This window comes from Antennarius striatus, chromosome 14 (assembly GCF_040054535.1).
Source record: "Antennarius striatus isolate MH-2024 chromosome 14, ASM4005453v1, whole genome shotgun sequence".
Classification (NCBI taxonomy): Eukaryota; Metazoa; Chordata; class Actinopteri; order Lophiiformes; family Antennariidae; genus Antennarius; species Antennarius striatus.
Genome location: NC_090789.1, coordinates 19,977,164 through 19,995,026, shown reverse-complemented (window position 1 = coordinate 19,995,026; position 17,863 = coordinate 19,977,164). Strand labels below are relative to the sequence as shown.

Here is a 17,863-nt window from a genome sequence, read left to right as displayed (position 1 = left end):
ACACGTCTGCTGAGTGGAGAGTGTTCCGTCAGCCAATCAGATCACTGCAAACCACATGAACCCTCACGTCTCAAACCTCACAGACATTACATTTCATTAAGGACATCCAAAAAAATTAAATACATCTTAATGCATTTTAAATAGAATTCTAGAGAGAAAGTTAAACCTCGTTTTCAGATATTCATTACAAACCATGTGTGATACTTGGAGAAAAGGAAATGAAAGTAACACTTTATTTTAAGATACACCTATTCACCATTAATTAGTTGCTTATTAACATGCAAATTAGTAACTTATTGGCTCTTAATTAGTCATTATTAAGTACTTATTAAAGCCTTGTTCTGCATGGCCTTATTAAACAACCAGTAAGCCATTAACTAAGAGTCTTCCCTCAATAACCTCAGAATTCTTGCTTATTAGTATTAAGTAAGGAATTTGTTGTATATGAATTACGATCTCAATAATCTTTGCTTAGTATGGACTTAATAAGGTGGTAGTACCCCAAGAATAGTTATTCTCCCTTAATACCACTTAATGAACATAACAAAACACAAAATTACAAATATTAAGTGTCCAAATAACTGTAAATTAAGTCTTTGTTACTTAGAATATGTTCCTCATACTAAAGTTACATCTTCATCATTACTAATTCACTAATAGTTGAAAACTTATTAACCAACACATGTTCCCTAATCTAAAGTTGCCTCCTTTTCACAATTAGTTAATATGTTATAGCACATAACTACTGCAATAAACAAGTGATGGGTTACATCTTTGAAAATTGGATCTATCTATACAGTAGGTTCCCTCTATTTCAGTGGTAGGATAACAAAGACAGCACAAGTACAAATACCTCATTTATTAAACCGCTTACTGGTTGTTTAATAAGGCCATGCAGAACAAGGCATTTATAAGTACTTAATAATGACTAATTAAGAGCCAATATGTTACTAATTTGCATGTTAATAAGCAACTAATTAATGGTGAATAGGTGTACCTTAAAATAAAGTGTTACCGAAATGAATAATAGACGGGGGTTATTGTTCTAGAAACAATCTTTTCTTCACTCTAGTCATATTTATATTTGTCTCTGCCTGATTGGTCATCATATCATGATTACTAGTGACTGTTTAATGAAACAAAAACACGCGGTGGGACATTCAAAGAGGAGCCTCAAAGATACCTCCAGAAATTTCCAACAGGACCATGTGCAAAATTTTATACATGGAGTTAAAATAAATGGGAAAAAATGGAATCAGAATGATTACATTTTAAATTAAAGTCTTGTTTTTGTATTGTATTGTGTTTTTGTGAGTATGTATACTAGTAAAAAATACATTATTTATGTGCACTGTACAATTGATATTCTTTACTTTTTTTTTTTTTACCAATAATGCAGCCTAAAACATTTATATAATTAACATGTTGAACGTAAATAACTTTGTACAAGACAGCCATACAAAACGTAGGGATGTATTATTTAATTACACACATTATTTGTGAAATTTAAGATCGGTCTGTGGACCCATGTGGTAAATAGAGTTACTACATCGTTCATCTAATGATGTAGTAACTCTACTCTACCACATGGGGGAGCTCGAGGCTGTCATGAGAAATCCAGCAAACGATATTCAAACTGTCAGAGTTGTGTTTCAGACATGAGGATCCAGAAATGGAATGACATGAAATAAAATGACATGAAAGGACATTAAATTACATTAATTAAATGACATGAAATGACATTAAATGACATGAAATGTCATTAAATGACATGAAATGTCATTAATTAAATGACATGAAATGACATGAAATGACATTAGATGACATTAAATGACATGAAATGACATGAAATGACATTAGATGACTTTAATTAAATGACATGAAATGTCTGCTTGAGACAAACTGATGTTAAACTGATGTCTTGACTGAAAACGATCCAGAACAAACGGCTCTGCTGTCAAAGACATGAGACAAAGTCTGTCTTCAAGAAAGTTCAACTCTAAAAAAACCTTTGTGTAACATCACGTGACCAGAGGCGTCCAATTAGATAACAGGTGTTCTACTGAATGACTACGTCTCAAAGAATTCAAACATTGAGAAAAACATTGAGCATAAACCCTCAGAGACACCCCCCCCGCATCTGCAGAGCATCATCGGAGGACCCGCCTGGTCACGTGTCTCACACCTTAGTTAAAGCCTGGTGTCCGGTCGGGGGTGTTCCGCGCCCCCACTGGTGCAGTCCGGCCCGCATCAGAACCCGCAGTGCGCCGCAGTGCCTCCACACCCTCCGGCTGCGGATCGGCTCCACAGCATCCACAGCATCCACAGCCCCCCCTCCACCGAGCGGACACGACCCCCCCACGGTAAGACCCGCCGTCTGACCGCCTCGGTACCGGCAGGGCGAACGAGGAACCGGGCGAACAGGGACGTCATCGGTCCCGGACCCCCGTCCCGGAGGAGGACCGGTCCTGAAGGGGGGGGGGGCAGACACCGTTATCCTGTGATCTACCGGTAACGGTGATGGGATGTAATCCTGTGTCATTTATGTTTGGGATTTGGAAGAAGTATCAGAGGATGACGTCACCCCCGTTAAAGGCTGCGAATAATACTGGTGTTAAGGCTGGGGGGTGGGGGGGCTGCCATCTTGTGTCCTCTGTCTTCATAAGATATTTACGGGAGGATCCATCAGACACACCAATAACACACGTGTGAAACCACTGATCACGTGTTGTCATTGACTGTCACTGTGGAGGTCATGTGTCAAACCCAAGGCCCGGGGGCCAAATGTGGCCCTCCACATCATTTAATGTGGCCCGCGGGGCATAAAAAGGTCAGAGTATCTAATAAGGAATTGTTCAAAAGTGTGCTTTAACCAAAAACTACATTTCCCACAATGCAGTAGTTCAGTCCATCTTAACTCTGACTAAACGTTGTGAACAAGTTAACGTCCGAACTGGTGTTTGATGTTATTTTTCTGTATTCATTGATAGTTTGTCTGTTTCACTGTGTTTTACCCAAATGTAGCCTCAGAGACCAGGATCTGGGTGTAAATGTGAACTTTTAGTGACTACAAAGAGTGAGAGGCTCTGGAGAGAGTCTAGAGTCTTGCTGAGGTTTGAGCTTCCAGATAATAATATGTGATGAGACTAAAAAGATTAGATGTAGATGTTGGTCTCTGTTTAACTGAACGCAGGAGATTAGCATCAGGAACAACACAAGTGAGGTTCATTGAACCACACAGACTAGTTGGACATCCAGAGTTCTCGTAGGATGTAGTCTAGTCTCCAGGCCATGGTTGATCACTTTTGCCTTCTAGCACAACTGATGGTGTTCCATCCTGCTAGAAGAGCCATGCTGTGACCTCAGACCCATCCTCTCCCTCTTCTCTACACATTCATGTCTCATCAGCTCAACTTGACTTGTCTCCCAGAGTCTTTGTGCTTTATCATCCTGCAGGTTAGCATTGTAGTGGGTATTAAAACAACCACAAACGCTATTATTTTCTACTTTGATAGATGTTACGAGGGTGTCTCATGTCTGTGTTCCTGTCTCTCTCTCTTTCTTACTCAACCCATCTTTTTGCCAACTCTGTCCTCTTTTCTCTCAGTCTATCCCCTGATTTCTCCCGAGCAGAAGACCACCCCTCTGTGGGCAGTTTTACCTCTCCACCGTCACAAGGGGCTTTCTCATGGGGGACTGTTGGGTTCCTGTAGAATAAAGAGTGGGTCTGGCTCTAGCCTGACTCTTCATGTGGAGGGTTCTGGTATCTTATGCTGCATTAACACATTGAACTGGACTGAATCAGTTTGTGGACGTTGTAATGATGGACTTTAACCCTTGTCTGAACACTTTGGATAAACTGCTAACTTGTCCTTCGTCCTTCAGCAGAAAGATGGCCCATCAAGTCAAAGAACCCGTGACTGTAGTTGGGAATCTGTCCCCGACCCAACTGCAGTCTCACCTCCGGATGGAGCCAAAGACCCTGGGGGTGACTAAACCATCCAGTTTGTAAAGCAAAGCAATTACACACATCCTGTCAGTGATTAAACATGTGGTTTGTGGGCGTTTCTGGGCCGCACAAACCAACACCTTTGATATCAGATTCTCTTGTAATCCAGCATAAATAACGAAAGAAAGAACAAATATTAGCTTTAGGGACTCTGGATGTTTGGTCATCACACCTCCTTGTCGTTTCCCCACAGTCCATCCAGATTGTCATCGGGGCTTTGATTCTGTGTCTGAGCGCCTCTGTGCTCCGGATCCATGAAGTCCACTTCACTGGAGATGTGGCTCTGTTCCTGATCGTTGTCATACAGGTCTGTTGTTGGACCAGTTCTGGTTCTTGTATTGTTGTAAAACTGATGAGCTTCAGCATTTTTACAAACTGAGCTGTAATCCCTCAGGTGACCCTGTCAGGTTCGGTGTTGGTCCACAGCGGGAGGCGACCTACTCTTTTTTGGGTGAGTCTGGATCTTTCCAGAGTTCTTTGGTGCTTTCTGGAGCATCTTGCTTAGTTACACTATTCAGCTGCAAAGTCTGCCTGGTTTCTACAATGATTGCATTTGGCAAACAAGTTAGGACTGACTCAGGTTCTACCCCACCCCCCACCCCATGTCAGCTGGGATACGCTCCAGTATAAACCCATGACCTTGATTCAGATAATTGGCTGAATATGAGACGCAAAAATTTTCGTAACATTTTGAAGACGGTCCAAACAATAAGAATCTATGGTAGTTTCCTACACTGTCATCTACCAACCACACACAGGACGGTCCCAGCATCACCGCCCAGACGGTGTCTCCGCTCTCTGGGTGAATCAAGTGCAACTCATTCAAAGGGAAACAACCACCGTTGTTGGTCTGCCATGTGTGTGTTTGTTCCTGGGTCTCGTTTGTGTGGTTCTAGGACTGACGGTTTCTTCACATCAACAGCCTGACGTATGTTTGTCTTTATTTTGGAGAGTGTATGAAAGAAATGGTTGTAAGAACTGGTCTGATTGTTGGTGTTGGTTGTGTTTGCAGGTGAAGTGTGTGTTGGTGCTTCACCTCGCTAGTGCTGCTTTCACGACGGCGGCCCTGGGCCTGATGTCCAAACACCTGCCCTACCGCCAGGACTCCTACCACTGTGAACACTGCCGCAGGCTGGAGTTACACGCCGTGGTATTGTTCTTTAACACTGTATAGCACCATAAGGTTAAAGGTTTATTCCCATGGAACCCTATGAGTTCAGACATAATGCACAACAGCTACCATGGTAACAGCTCTTTTCTGGTGTAAAGATGTGTGTTTCACCGGCTCCCTATTAGCTTACATCAGAGCCTGATCACTGATGACGTCCTCATGGTGAACATGAGTTACTGGAACTGACAGTAAAGGCCTGAAAACACCACAGATTTGCTACCAGAAAACACACTAGTGAGCTAAAAGTGATCAGACTGGTGATGTGAATCTTGTCTGGTGCAAGAATGAAACAATGTTTGCAGGACAGAAATCTGAACAAACCCAAACTAACACAAGTTCATCCCGTTGTAGCTGGTTTGGTTCCAGTCAGTCCAGACTGTTCCACAGGTGCAGCCGTCATCACTAAGTTGGTCACCAACATAGTCCAAGTAGTGAAAAGACTTGTTTCAGTTGGTGGAACTCATCACACAGGCTGGTTTACCTGCTCGTACTGGCGCAGTCCTGCAGGGGGCGCTGTCAATTAATACTAAAGAAAAACTTCTTTTTTAATTCGTCGAGAAGTTCAAACTATTTGAAACTGTTTTTATTTTGTTCTAAGAATCTAAGACGTCTTACATACTTACATAATATTTAGCACCTTTTTAACAACAGATGAACCTGGATTCTGATTTTTTTCCTCTTTTCAAATCTGTGTTCGACTTTTATTCATTTCTACAACGTGTGAATGTGACACTGAGCAGAGACAGATATCTAGAACTGGGGCATTGTGCGATTGTAATTTTCATGTTGTATAAAATAAAAACAGAATATCATGATTTATAAATCTTTTCCAACCCATTCAGACATGGGACTTGAACATATGCCCCCCAGAAATGGTTTAACTGTGCAACAGTTAGGGAAGGCAGTGTGTGGCAGCCATGTTTCACCCTCACACTGTCCATGTGGGGAGAGTTCATGAGCTACCGAGTGTGTTTTCAGGAGCAGATAAGTAGAGAGTTTATTGAAGTCAGGTTTAACTAATCCTAACCCATTGGTCTCTAAAGCTGTGCGTTTCCCTTCATAGAATCACATGAATTCACACGTAACACAACATGTTGTGAAAAGCAGCCTCCGTGTTTCTGTGTCCACTGCAGCAACATTGTTTCAGGAAATGCACCGGGCTGATCGAGCAAAAGTGTAAAGTAAGTGATGGACTCTGTTACCACCAATAGATGCATGAGCTCACCTGTAGAGGTTCTAACAGGTGTGTCACCAGACAAACGGGGTTCACTTCGCCTCACTCTGAACCCTGTTGGGTTTCTGACAGCTGCTGATTGACGGCGTTCTGGGGACGCTGGTGATCTTCCTGGTTCTGGAGCTGCTGATCTGCATCACCGCCATGCTGTTCGGGCTCAGCGTCCTCGCTGCTGGAGGAACCCAGGTGAGCTCTGGAGGAACCAGGTGAGCTCTGGAGGAACCCAGGTGAGCTCTATAGGAACCTGGGTGAGCTCTATAGGAACCTGGGTGAGCTCTGGAGGAACCAGGTGAGCTCTGGAGGAACCAGGTGAGCTCTGGAGGAACCTGGGTGAGCTCTGGAGGAACCAGGTGAGCTCTGGGGGAACCCAGGTGAGCTCGATAGGAACCCAGGTGAGCTCGATAGGAACCCAGGTGAGCTCTGGGGGCATTCAGGTGAGCTCTGGGGGCATCCAGGTGAGTTCTATATGAACACAGGTGAGCTCTATAGGAACCCGGGTGAGCTCTGGGGGAACCAGGTGAGCTCTGGGGGAACCCAGGTGAGCTCTATAGGAACCAAGGTGAGCTCTGGAGGGACCCAGGTGAGCTCTGGGGGAACCCAGGTGAGCTCTGGAGGAACCCAGGTGAGCTCTGGGGGAACCCAGGTGAGCCCTGATGTCACCAACTGACCAATGGACCTCTGAGGAGCAGCTAAAGTAGTATAACATCAGTCAGGGTACAACAGACAGACAGACAGTCTTTGGACATACACCCCTCAATGCTGGGCACCAACAACACGGGGAGTTTTTGGGGTGTTTTTGAGGTGTTTTTGGGGGTGTTGTTGAGGTGTTTTTAGAGTGTTTTGGGGGTGTTGTTGAGGTGTTTTTAAAGTGTTTGGGGGGTGTTTTTGAGGTGTTTTGGGGGTGTTGTCGAGGTGTTTTGGGGGTGTTTTGGGGGTGTTGTTGAGGTGTTTTGGGGGTGTTGTTGAGGTGTTTTCTAGAGTGTTTTTGAGGTGTTTTTAAAGTGTTTCGGGGGTGTTGTTGAGGTGTTTTTGGGGTGTTTTGGGGGTGTTGTTGAGGTGTTTTTGGGGTGTTTTGGGGGTGTTGTTGAGGTGTTTTTAAAGTGTTTGGGGGGTGTTTTTGAGGTGTTTTGGGGGTGTTGTTGAGGTGTTTTTGGGGTGTTTTGGGGGTGTTGTCGAGGTGTTTTCTAGAGTGTTTTTGGGGTGTTTTGGGGGTGTTTTTGAGGTGTTTTTAAAGTGTTTCGGGGGTGTTGTTGAGGTATTTTTGGGGTGTTTTGTGGGGGTTTTTGTGGTGTTTTGGGGGTGTTGTTGAGGTGTTTTTGGGGTGTTGTTGAGGTGTTTTTAAAGTGTTTGGGGGGTGTTTTTGAGGTGTTTTGGGGGTGTTGTCGAGGAGTTTTTGGGGGTGTTTTGGGGGTGTTGTTGAGGTGTTTTGGGGGTGTTTTTAGAGTGTTTTAGAGGTGTTTTTAAAGTGTTTCGGGGGTGTTGTTGAGGTGTTTTTGGGGTGTTTTGGGGGTGTTTTTGAGGTGTTTTGGGGGTGTTGTTGAGGTGTTTTTGGGGTGTTTTGGGGGTGTTGTTGAGGTGTTTTTAAAGTGTTTGGGGGGTGTTTTTGAGGTGTTTTGGGGGTGTTGTTGAGGTGTTTTTGGGGTGTTTTGGGGGTGTTGTCGTGGTGTTTTCTAGAGTGTTTTTGGGGTGTTTTGGGGGTGTTTTTGAGGTGTTTTTAAAGTGTTTCGGGGGTGTTGTTGAGGTATTTTTGGGGTGTTTGGTGGGGGTTTTTGTGGTGTTTTGGGGGTGTTGTTGAGGTTTTTTTGGGGTGTTTTGGGGGTGTTGTTGAGGTGTTTTTAAAGTGTTTGGGGGGTGTTTTTGAGGTGTTTTGGGGGTGTTGTCGAGGAGTTTTTGGGGTGTTTTGGGGGTGTTGTTGAGGTGTTTTTGGGGTGTTTTGGGGGTGTTGTTGAGGTGTTTTGGGGGTGTTTTTAGAGTGTTTTAGAGGTGTTTTTAAAGTGTTAGGGGGGTGTTTTTGATGTGGTGTTGAGGTGTTTTTAAAGTGTTTCGGGGGTGTTGTTGAGGTATTTTTGGGGTGTTTGGTGGGGGTTTTTGTGGTGTTTTTGGGGCGTTGTTGAGGTGTTTTTGAGGTGTTTTTGAGGTGTTTTTAAAGTGTTTTTGGGGTGTTTTTGAGGTGTTTTATAGTGTTTTTAGGGTGTTTTTAGAGTGTTTTTGGGGTGTTTTTGGGGGTGTTTTTGGTTTGTTTCTCCTGAAGCTACTCAGGTTGGATCACAAATCTTTGGAGATTCTTCCCATAATGCATTGCCAGAGGTTTACAATGTGATGCTCATGAAAAATTTGACCGCAATTCTGGTAAACCATGTAAAAATGTGGAAAACACAAATATATTTGGATCCAACTGCTGATTTATTCTGTTATATTAGACAATTATTCACTAAGTTATAAAGTAAGTTTAGAACTCATTCAGTAACGAAACACTGATTAATCTGATTAATCTGAACAAATGAATATAATAAATATGTTCTGTCATGTGTGTTACGTGTGACTGTTACCTGTTGTGTGTGTGTGTGTGTGTGTGTGTGTGTGTGTGTGTGTGTGTGTGTGTGTGTGTGTGTGTGTGTGTGTGTGTGTGTGTGTGTGTGTGTGTGTGTGTGTGTGTGTGTGTGGGTGTGGGTCCTCAGGCTCCCAGCCAGGGGCCTGTCTATCCACAGACTCGTCCCCCACCTGTTCCAGCCATGCAGGTGGTTCACGCCTCTCCTGCTGCAGCCGACACATCTCAGGTACGCCTCACGCCTCACGCCTCACACCTCACGCCTCACACCTCACGCCTCACACCTCACACCTCACACCTCACGCCTCACACCTCACGCCTCACGCCTCACACCTCACACCTCACACACTTCCTGCTCACCTCTTGCTGCTCTACCAGCAGGTGGCGGTAGTGGTGACTGGAGCAGAGTCGGAGCAGGTGGAGGACATCTCTACCCCGCCCACTGAGCCCCAGGTGGAGCCCATCAGGCCTGGGACCCCAGACCCGCTGGTCTAAAGAACTCTGTCTCTGTGGTGTGGTGTCATGTCAGGCCAAAGAGCCCCCTGGTGGTTCTCTTGAGTTACTGCTGTGGAACAAGGCAATATGTCAGGTAGTTTATCTGTAATTAACAAAATAGTCAAGAAAATTAACAATATCCTAGAAACGTTCTTGACTCCTTTATCCCCCCCAAACCTGAGTAGATTTTTCAAGGCCTCGAACAGCGAGACAAACCAAGACTTCCAGAGGAACTTGCAGGTTGTCATCCTGCTCCTTCAGGTCTGACATGACATGAACACATGATCAGGGTTCACTCCTGGACCAGCACCGTGTGGATCGGTGTCTAGTGGTCGATTCGTTCTTCATATAATAAGGCAACTAAGATAAGTATAGTCACTACGAGGAACAGAGTCGGGGGGGTAGGGTGTATTCACAAATGTGTGCACAACTTTCATGTTCATTAACACAGTCCATATGTAACCTGCCACTATGTAGCCTAACAACAGAACTAGCGCTATTTTGCCTCAAACGTTTTTGACTGTTAAGCTTCGTGTTGCTTTTATGAATGTTGTCGCTTTTTTTAGATTCATGCTATTTAGAAACGTGAGAGTCTTTAGAGACTGTTGAAGCCGTTAAGCAGCAGATCTGTTGTCTGTGATGTAGAATGTGAATCCAACACGTCAGAACGAGAGGCAGTACAGACGGGTATGCTGAAGTTAAATCAGTTCAGCATAGATGATAACATGACCTTTGCTAACCTGATCACAGCAGGTTTTTACAGCCGTGAGGAGATGCAGGTCGGATGGACTGTTAACCGTCTGGGGGGGATGGATGATGAGGGAGTGGGGAGTAGGGTGAAGCATGCAGAGCTTTTGGGGGTGTAGATGAAAATCCTTCTTATGCAGATATTGGTTTTAATCTTTATTCATAAACCATGTGAAACAACTTTATTAATACAGTATATTAGTACAACTTTGTAGAGATTAAACCTTCTTGACAAATTATCTTTTGTCAAGAAATGTCAAAATGCACCTCATGTTTTGGTCCAATTTTAGGGAAAAAAAAAGATTTAAAAGGTTTTTTCAGCTTTGAGTTGATTTGGAAACAGTGATGTTAACCCATTGTTTACCAACCCTAATGACAGCATGAAGATCAGGGTAGAAACGTCCCAGCTGGGGCAACATGACTGAGATCATACCCACGACACACTTCTGCTGCCGTTGGCATGGTTTTAATGGTCTGGAGTGATCTGAGGGGAGAATCTGTGGTGAGAAGTTACGTTCTGATATGAGTCTCACTACATTACCCACAAGTCAACTGGAGAGGTCACGTCTCATCTGTGTTTGCAGTGTTTTAACGTTTGCACGTCCACAGCCTTCACTCCAATCAGTGACGTCCCACCATCAGTGTGTAGACACGCAATGAGATCCGTGAGTAGCATCACCAATATTCACACTGATCAATACCGATAGAACTAAACAATATGATCGTTTGTGAGGCCTGGGAAACAGGAAGCATGTTCAGCAGGATCTGCCACCCAAATACATTTATTATTCTGTACGGATCAGACGCTCTTTCTCTTGTGTTTCTTCATGTTATTCCTGTTGCTGATTGTTTAAACTTATGTTTTTTATTATTATTCATAATGTTCCTGAATCCTAGTTACAGGCAGTGTGTTTCCTATTCACACGTGTATCACACTGATTTATTGTACTGAATAGTGTGAATTATCTGTGGAGATCACATGACAGCATGATTAAATGTAAATAAATGTATGATCAATGCAATCATAATGGAAATAAAGTTACTGGAAAGCATCTTCCCTCAGGTAGTTAATGATCTCTAAACTGTTAACTAATCAACGTCTGAGCGAAGGACACGTTTGTCCACTCAAACCATGTGGGTCTGAATTTAACCCTTTATATATTGATTCAGTTTAGGAGGGACAACAGGTTTTAAGAGGTATTTTTGAAGTTTGACATTACGTGTGCTGTGCTGCAGACTCCCTGTAGGGGGCAGCACCAGCTCAGTCCACCATGTTTCAGGCTGGAGACCAGAGAACCCCCGGTTTGAATCCCGTGAACTGGCAGTAGAGGATGTCAGTTCACCTCCTGAGCACTGCCGAGGTGCCCTTGAGCAAGACACCGTCCCCCAGAAGCTGCTCACAGAGGAGCTGCCCGCCTCTCTACCCCCCATTATTCACCTGCATGTTGTTCTATCCCCCCTGTGTGGGTGTTTCAGGGTCTGTACCGTATACATACGTGTGTGAAAATAGACTGGATGGGAAAAATAACTTCCCCAAGGGGAAAACAAACAGTATGTTCTTCTTTTTCTTTTTCTGCAGGCAGAATCAGCCCCCCTTAGCAAACACTGCAGAAAACTGCTGCAAACATTAAATCTTGTTCTTGTTCTCATCCCAGCGACTGACGTTGATCATCTGTAATGTCTCATGTGCAAAAATAGTCTACAAGGCCACACAAAATATAGTAACAGTTCAGGTTTACATGTTTATTGCATGTTTCTTTGATTTGATTGTGATTAACGTTCAGAAAATCATACATTTATTAGAACAAAGTTTTACACTAAATTAAATATTCCAACGTTGTAATTTTCTCATGTTTTGGATTGTTTACATACAACAATAACAAAACCTGTCTAAAAATGTTTAAGTAATGTATGGATATGGATATGGACAGTCATGTTTTGCAGTAAACATTTAAATCAGGATCAGTGAATCTCATTGGTCAACACAGTCCAAACACCCCGCCTGTGGCTCCGTGACGTCCCCTCTGTTGGTCATGGGTTCGCTGCCCACAGAACGGAACGGCTTCATGGGCGCCACCTCGTTCACGGCGATGCAGGATGCTGGAACGGCGTCGCTGCTGTTTCTGTTTCCATGACAACTGCTTTCATTGTGTAGATTAGGTTGTGCTTGGTGGTGTTTGTGTGCTGACGATAGTGTTTAACAGTGAGGTGTGATCACACACACGCAGGTACAGGTGACTGTTCCTCTGACAAACAGCCTAGCGTGAAGTTAAACGTGTTTTTCTCTCTACACACAGGAGGTTCTACTCATGGGGGGGGGGGCGCTTCAGGACCGAACTTTAATTTCTGTGTTGCAAAGAATATAAAAATTCTGATTCTGATTACCTTCAGAAATTATTTCATTATTAACTTTAGAACTATTTTGAACTTAATAACCAAGTTAAACATCAATTTAAGAAAACACATGTTTTTATGAACTGAATGAGGAGCAGTGTTCATGAACTCATTCATACAGTACTTGTGTACTTTTGCGGTACCTTGGGGTGGTTGTTAGATGAGTTTTATATAATTATCAGATGATTGCAACAAAACCTTAGCTTTAAATTAAGCTAACCCTAACCCAACGATATATGAGATACCATACCCCTGTGCTCACACCCCAGGTTAGATGTGAGTCTTCCTACATGTCCTGTTCATAATGTGAACCCTCCACCAACCTCTAGTCACCGGGTCCTAAACATCTCAGCTCTGTTCACACATTGTTTTACTGCTGGTGTCTCCAAATCATCCATCAGGGATTCACAGCATAGAATCCAATCCGGGTCTTCATGGGCACGTCCCCCTAATAAAAAAAAAAACGTTTGTGGACCACGCGTACCTGAACATGTGTGTTTAAGTAAGCGTGTAGCATCTGCCCATGTTTCTCTTCTCTTCTAGCGGCATTCTTGTCTTTGTAATCATTAACACAGTGATCCCTCACTACCCCCCCCCCCATCCTGATATTAAACCACCTTCTATCTGTATTACCTTTAAAACACTCTGATAGACTGTTTAAAACACTTTTGTGTTTCACGTAAGTGCGCTGCTATCAAAGAGTCTCGGAACACAGTGCACTTCCAGATGCCATCAGCCAATAGAATGCGCGTAAGGTATCATGTGACAACCTACTAAAAATCTGCGATGTAGGGAAGCTGTACATCTTGAAGCAACAATAACACTAGGCTACCACTAGGATACCACTAGGCTACCACTAGGCTACCACTAGGATACCACTAGGCTACCACTAGGCTACCACTAGGATACCACCAGGCTACCACTAGGCTACCACTAGGATACCACTAGGATACCACCAGGCTACCACTAGGCTATCACTAGGCTACCACCAGGCTACCACTGGGCTACCACCAGGCTACCACTAGGATACCACTAGGATACCACTAGGCTACTACTAAGCTACCACCAGGTTGCCACCAGGCTGCCACTAGGCTACCACCAGGTTGCCACCAGGCTACCACTAGGATACCACTAGGCTATCACTGGGCTACCACTAGGATACCACTAGGCTATCATTGGGCTACCACTAGGCTACCACTAGGATACCACTAGGCTACCACTAGGCTACCACTGGGCTACCACTAGGCTACCACTGGGCTACCACTAGGCTACCACTGGGCTACCACTAGGCTATCACTGGGCTACCACTAGGCTACCACTAGGCTACCACTGGGCTACCACTAGGCTACCACTGGGCTACCACCAGGCTGCCACTAGGCTGCCACTAGAATACCACTAGAATACCACTAGGCAGACAGACAGACAGACAGACAGACAGACAGACAGACAGACAGACAGACAGACAGACAGACAGACAGACAGACAGACAGACAGACAGACAGACAGACAGACAGACAGACAGACAGACAGGCAGACAGACAGACAGACAGACAGACAGACAGATAGCAGTGCTTACAGCCGTGACAGGGACTGGTCCTGGTCCCTGGATCGCTGGAGCTCCTGGTGTGTACGCTGGCAGAGGGTCCTGGGGGAGTTGTTTCTTTTCAAAGTAACAAGAATCCTCAAAAGGGTTTGTATGATTATTTTCTGTTTTTTTACCACACCATCGAACAAACTGGAAAACAGAAGCATCAAATAGATGAATAATGATATGAAGCGATATTCATTGAGTTTGTCCTAAAAATAATGCAAACAATCAAACATCACAAGAGAGATCAAGCTTAGCAAAACCTCAGACTATATCTCTGTGCATGCTCTTTGTGTCATGAGCACTGTCCCTCTACTTCAGGTTTGAGCACCTCGTTATCCATTTATCCAATCACAGTCTGTCATATTCTCCTGATGGCCAATCACTTGCAGGCTGTTAGCTTGAATATGTTCTCGCTCTCTTCAGCTGCCACTGAAACCCACCTCCATCCCCTTCACCTCAACAACAGACACCTTGAACCTCCAACCAGATCGTCCCCATCAAAAGCCCTCTTCATGAAGTCAGCCTAGCCAATCCCATCAGTGTGTTGGCTCCCAGGCAACTGACGTACTGCCTCCTGGGGTCTAAACCACTTATAGACTATACTCTGTGTCTCTTTGTTCCTGTCTAGATTCTCCTGAACTAACTCTTCTTTCTTCTCGTCTCAACGGTACCTCTATGATCAGGAAGGTAAATCCAAAGATAACAGCAGACTCTCCTGAGGACTCATGGATTTATTTCAGCTGACACTCTGCTACCCCAACTTAGCAACTTAGGAAACAATCTCAGTGCTCTGTTTACTGTCATATACTACATACAGTCCACAGCATCTGTAAATCCAGCAGTCATCACAATCAGTAGCTGTCTTCATGTGTCACATAGAGCTTCGTAGTAAACCCTGGTCGGTGACAGTGTGTGTTTTATTCCACTCACCATCATGATGAAGATGACGATGAGTAAAAACAAGTTGGCGGCAGCTAACACCAAGATAGCCGTTCCCCATCTACGTATCCAATCATTGCTGTTGTCACCTGCTGGCGGGGGGTCGCTGGCCTGTCTGGGGGAGTCTGTGTGTTTGTTGTACAGGTTCCCAGTTGTAGCCTTCACGGCTAGTTTTTTAACTCCATGTGTTTGGTTCCCATGAATTATCCGGGTGGTTGAAGCTGGTTCCTGTATTGGGGAAGTGGTGCTCGTGGTAGTTGTGGTGTGTGGGGGTGTCGTAATAGAGGCAGTTGTTAATGTTTGCTGCAATGTGTTTGTTGCTGTTGTAGTTGTGGTGGTGGCTGTAGTTGTGGTTGTCGTATCTTTGGCAGTTGGAGTTGTGGCTGTAACACTGGTGGGAGTTGCAGGTGTAGCTGTGGCTGCCGTGGTCGTGTTGATGGTGGTGGGGGTGGACGCTATCGCTAAAGTTATTTTGTCCTCTACAAGAAAAAATAGAAACATGAGTTATGAGATAAATGCCATTTTTGTACCTACTGCATTATATAGCGACATATTGTACAGTCGGCAGAATGTTATTTGAAAGTGTGTGTATAAGACTGACATGACTGTCACAAACTGTCACAAACATGGCACAACATACAACCAACATTTGTCTCTATGTTGGCTGTTGTAAATAAGAATCATTTGGTCAAATGTTTAATGCAGACATTTTCGAGGTGTCTGTCATGATGATTGTAATGAATAACTACAATCTCGCATGACTTAAACATGTCAAACGTATATAAACTAATCAGTGCATTACATTAAAGAAGTCCTCCAGGGGAGCCTAGTCCCCTACTCATGAATATTCAAACATATTCCGGTGCAGTAACGGTAGGTGTGACGTCAGTCCAACGGGCTCGTCTCCCATTGGTGTGTTAGTGAGTGATGCGTACAAAGCCAGATCTTACTGGTTGTGAAGTTCAGATTCAGCTGGAGCGTTTGGGGCTGAACAGTGTTGGCTCTGGTAAAGAAGAAAAAATGGATGATGGATGGATTGATGAAGTAGGTGTTGAAGACTACAGTTGGAGTGGCAATCACTGATCCAGATCTGTAAAATAAAATTATCATATAATCATTATCATAAGCACAGTTTTACACAGCTTAGACACTACTGCTGTAAATTCATCTGGTCAGAGGATCAGAGATAAGACTGTGGCAACAGGAATGGACCCATGAGTGATAAAGATTTACTGTGTGTGTGTGTGTGTGTGTGTGTGTGTGTGTGTGTGTGTGTGTGTGTGTGTGTGTGTGTGTGTGTGTGTGTGTGTTTTCCACATAAATGTAAAATGCGTAGAGAGAATGGGCCAAAGGGACACAAGGGCTGCATTTACTTTCTACTTTTGAAGGATTTAGGGTCTGACAGACCTTCTAACAACATGTTTGGTCTTCAAATAGAGTCTTCACAATACAGAATGTGGCCCTTGAGGTGGTACACAGCTACAGGAAGTACAGTTACATATGTACAAAAACAGTGTGTTTATATTGGAGAGATATGGACACCTGAATGTCATCGCTGTGATGCCTCCATAGAACACGTCTGTTGGACACGTGTTGTAGTCAGAGCAGTTATAGATGCTTTCAAGCTGCAAAAGGAAAAATAAATTTGCCAGATGTTGAGTAATCAGGGCAGTGACAGGTTATAGCATTCATTATTACCTAATAGTGTTCACGGCTTCAACCCTGTTCACTTATGTTATTGGATTGCATCCAGAGTACATACAATTTACTGCAATCGTGCACAATGATTGGGTATCCTGGCCTCAAACCCTCCTCACTACACCACAGCACACTGAAAACATTACAGACAGTTCTAACAAATCACTGACCAACGGCAGATTGGGTCAGAAGACTGTCACTGAAAAAAATGAAAATACAAAACAATTAATCAAATCATTATTTTACTGTGAAATCTGATACAGAACTACTAGGTTATGTACTCGCATCTTAAAAAGGGAAATGTAATAAAACTCATGAAATGAATAAGTCTCCATTCTGGAGTATCTGGTAGACGGTCCAGCAGCGCCTCCATGCAGGTACAGCCTGTTAGGAGATCATCTGCTCATCTGTGTCCATCTCACCAGGTCACTGACTTCTTCATACAGGCTCTGGTAGTCATCAGATGCTGGGTTGAGCAGCGCGTCAGTGAAGACTCTGTTGGTGATCTCCATCGGCAAAAAGAAGGCGATCCGTGGAGTCTGTGGAGTAGAGCCGTGTGGCTCCACCGGGGGCTGGTCACTCTGGTGAGGCGGCTGGACTGTCAGGAGGCCTGCAGGGTTCAGCACCACCGACAGAAACTGACACGTCACATTAAAATGGCCCTGAATATAGTCATAGCCCTGCACTCTTACAACGAAAATATCCCATCATGTCATAGCAGGACATCTAAGTCTCTTTTGTTTAAATGATGTCATGAGCTGAGTTACAAACTACAGCATTTACTTCATTCTCTCAATCATCTATTAATGTACGTGCATGTCTCACCTGAAATAGCCATGGCCACTAAGCACAAAGCACAGGTGCCGAGCCATCTCTGTTGGACCATGGTGAAAACACGTTAGGTAAGTGTGGTCCAGTACTGATCCCCAGCTTAAACGTGCTGCACTCTTTCATGTCAAGGGTTTTATCCATCCAGAATAAGAGTGGGCAGGGATGAAATGAATGATATCTAACACACACTTGTGACCCTATGATTC

General features: G+C 44.1%; 2 protein-coding genes across 5 annotated transcripts; one reads left to right on the top strand and one right to left on the bottom strand.

Annotated features, from left to right (window-relative positions):
- The first annotated feature begins 2,097 nt into the window (after nt 1-2,097).
- LOC137607248 (uncharacterized) lies at nt 2,098-11,249 on the top strand. 3 transcript variants are annotated; one of them, XM_068332873.1, is made up of 9 exons: nt 2,098-2,363; nt 3,886-3,988; nt 4,203-4,316; nt 4,404-4,460; nt 5,022-5,159; nt 6,314-6,361; nt 6,487-6,600; nt 9,093-9,191; nt 9,344-11,249. In XM_068332873.1, the coding sequence occupies exons 2-9, from the start codon at nt 3,893-3,895 to the stop codon at nt 9,455-9,457; spliced, it is 780 nt and encodes a 259-aa protein (XP_068188974.1). In that variant the 5' UTR covers nt 2,098-2,363; nt 3,886-3,892; the 3' UTR covers nt 9,458-11,249. The 3 variants fall into 3 exon arrangements, with proteins under 3 accessions (XP_068188974.1, XP_068188973.1, XP_068188975.1); XM_068332872.1 differs by having other exon boundaries at nt 9,341-11,249; XM_068332874.1 differs by lacking the exon at nt 6,314-6,361 and having other exon boundaries at nt 9,341-11,249.
- Nucleotides 11,250-11,937: 688 nt separating this feature from the next.
- Nucleotides 11,938-17,798, bottom strand: LOC137607674 (eukaryotic translation initiation factor 4 gamma-like). 2 transcript variants are annotated; one of them, XM_068333587.1, is made up of 7 exons: nt 17,652-17,798; nt 17,249-17,436; nt 16,671-16,753; nt 16,079-16,218; nt 15,120-15,607; nt 14,175-14,333; nt 11,938-13,046 (listed from the first exon to the last, which is right to left on the bottom strand). In XM_068333587.1, exons 1-7 carry the CDS (start codon nt 17,710-17,712, stop codon nt 12,996-12,998), a joined length of 1,170 nt encoding a protein of 389 aa, XP_068189688.1. In that variant the 5' UTR covers nt 17,713-17,798; the 3' UTR covers nt 11,938-12,995. The 2 variants fall into 2 exon arrangements, with proteins under 2 accessions (XP_068189688.1, XP_068189689.1); XM_068333588.1 differs by having other exon boundaries at nt 16,079-16,131.
- Nucleotides 17,799-17,863: the final 65 nt, after the last annotated feature.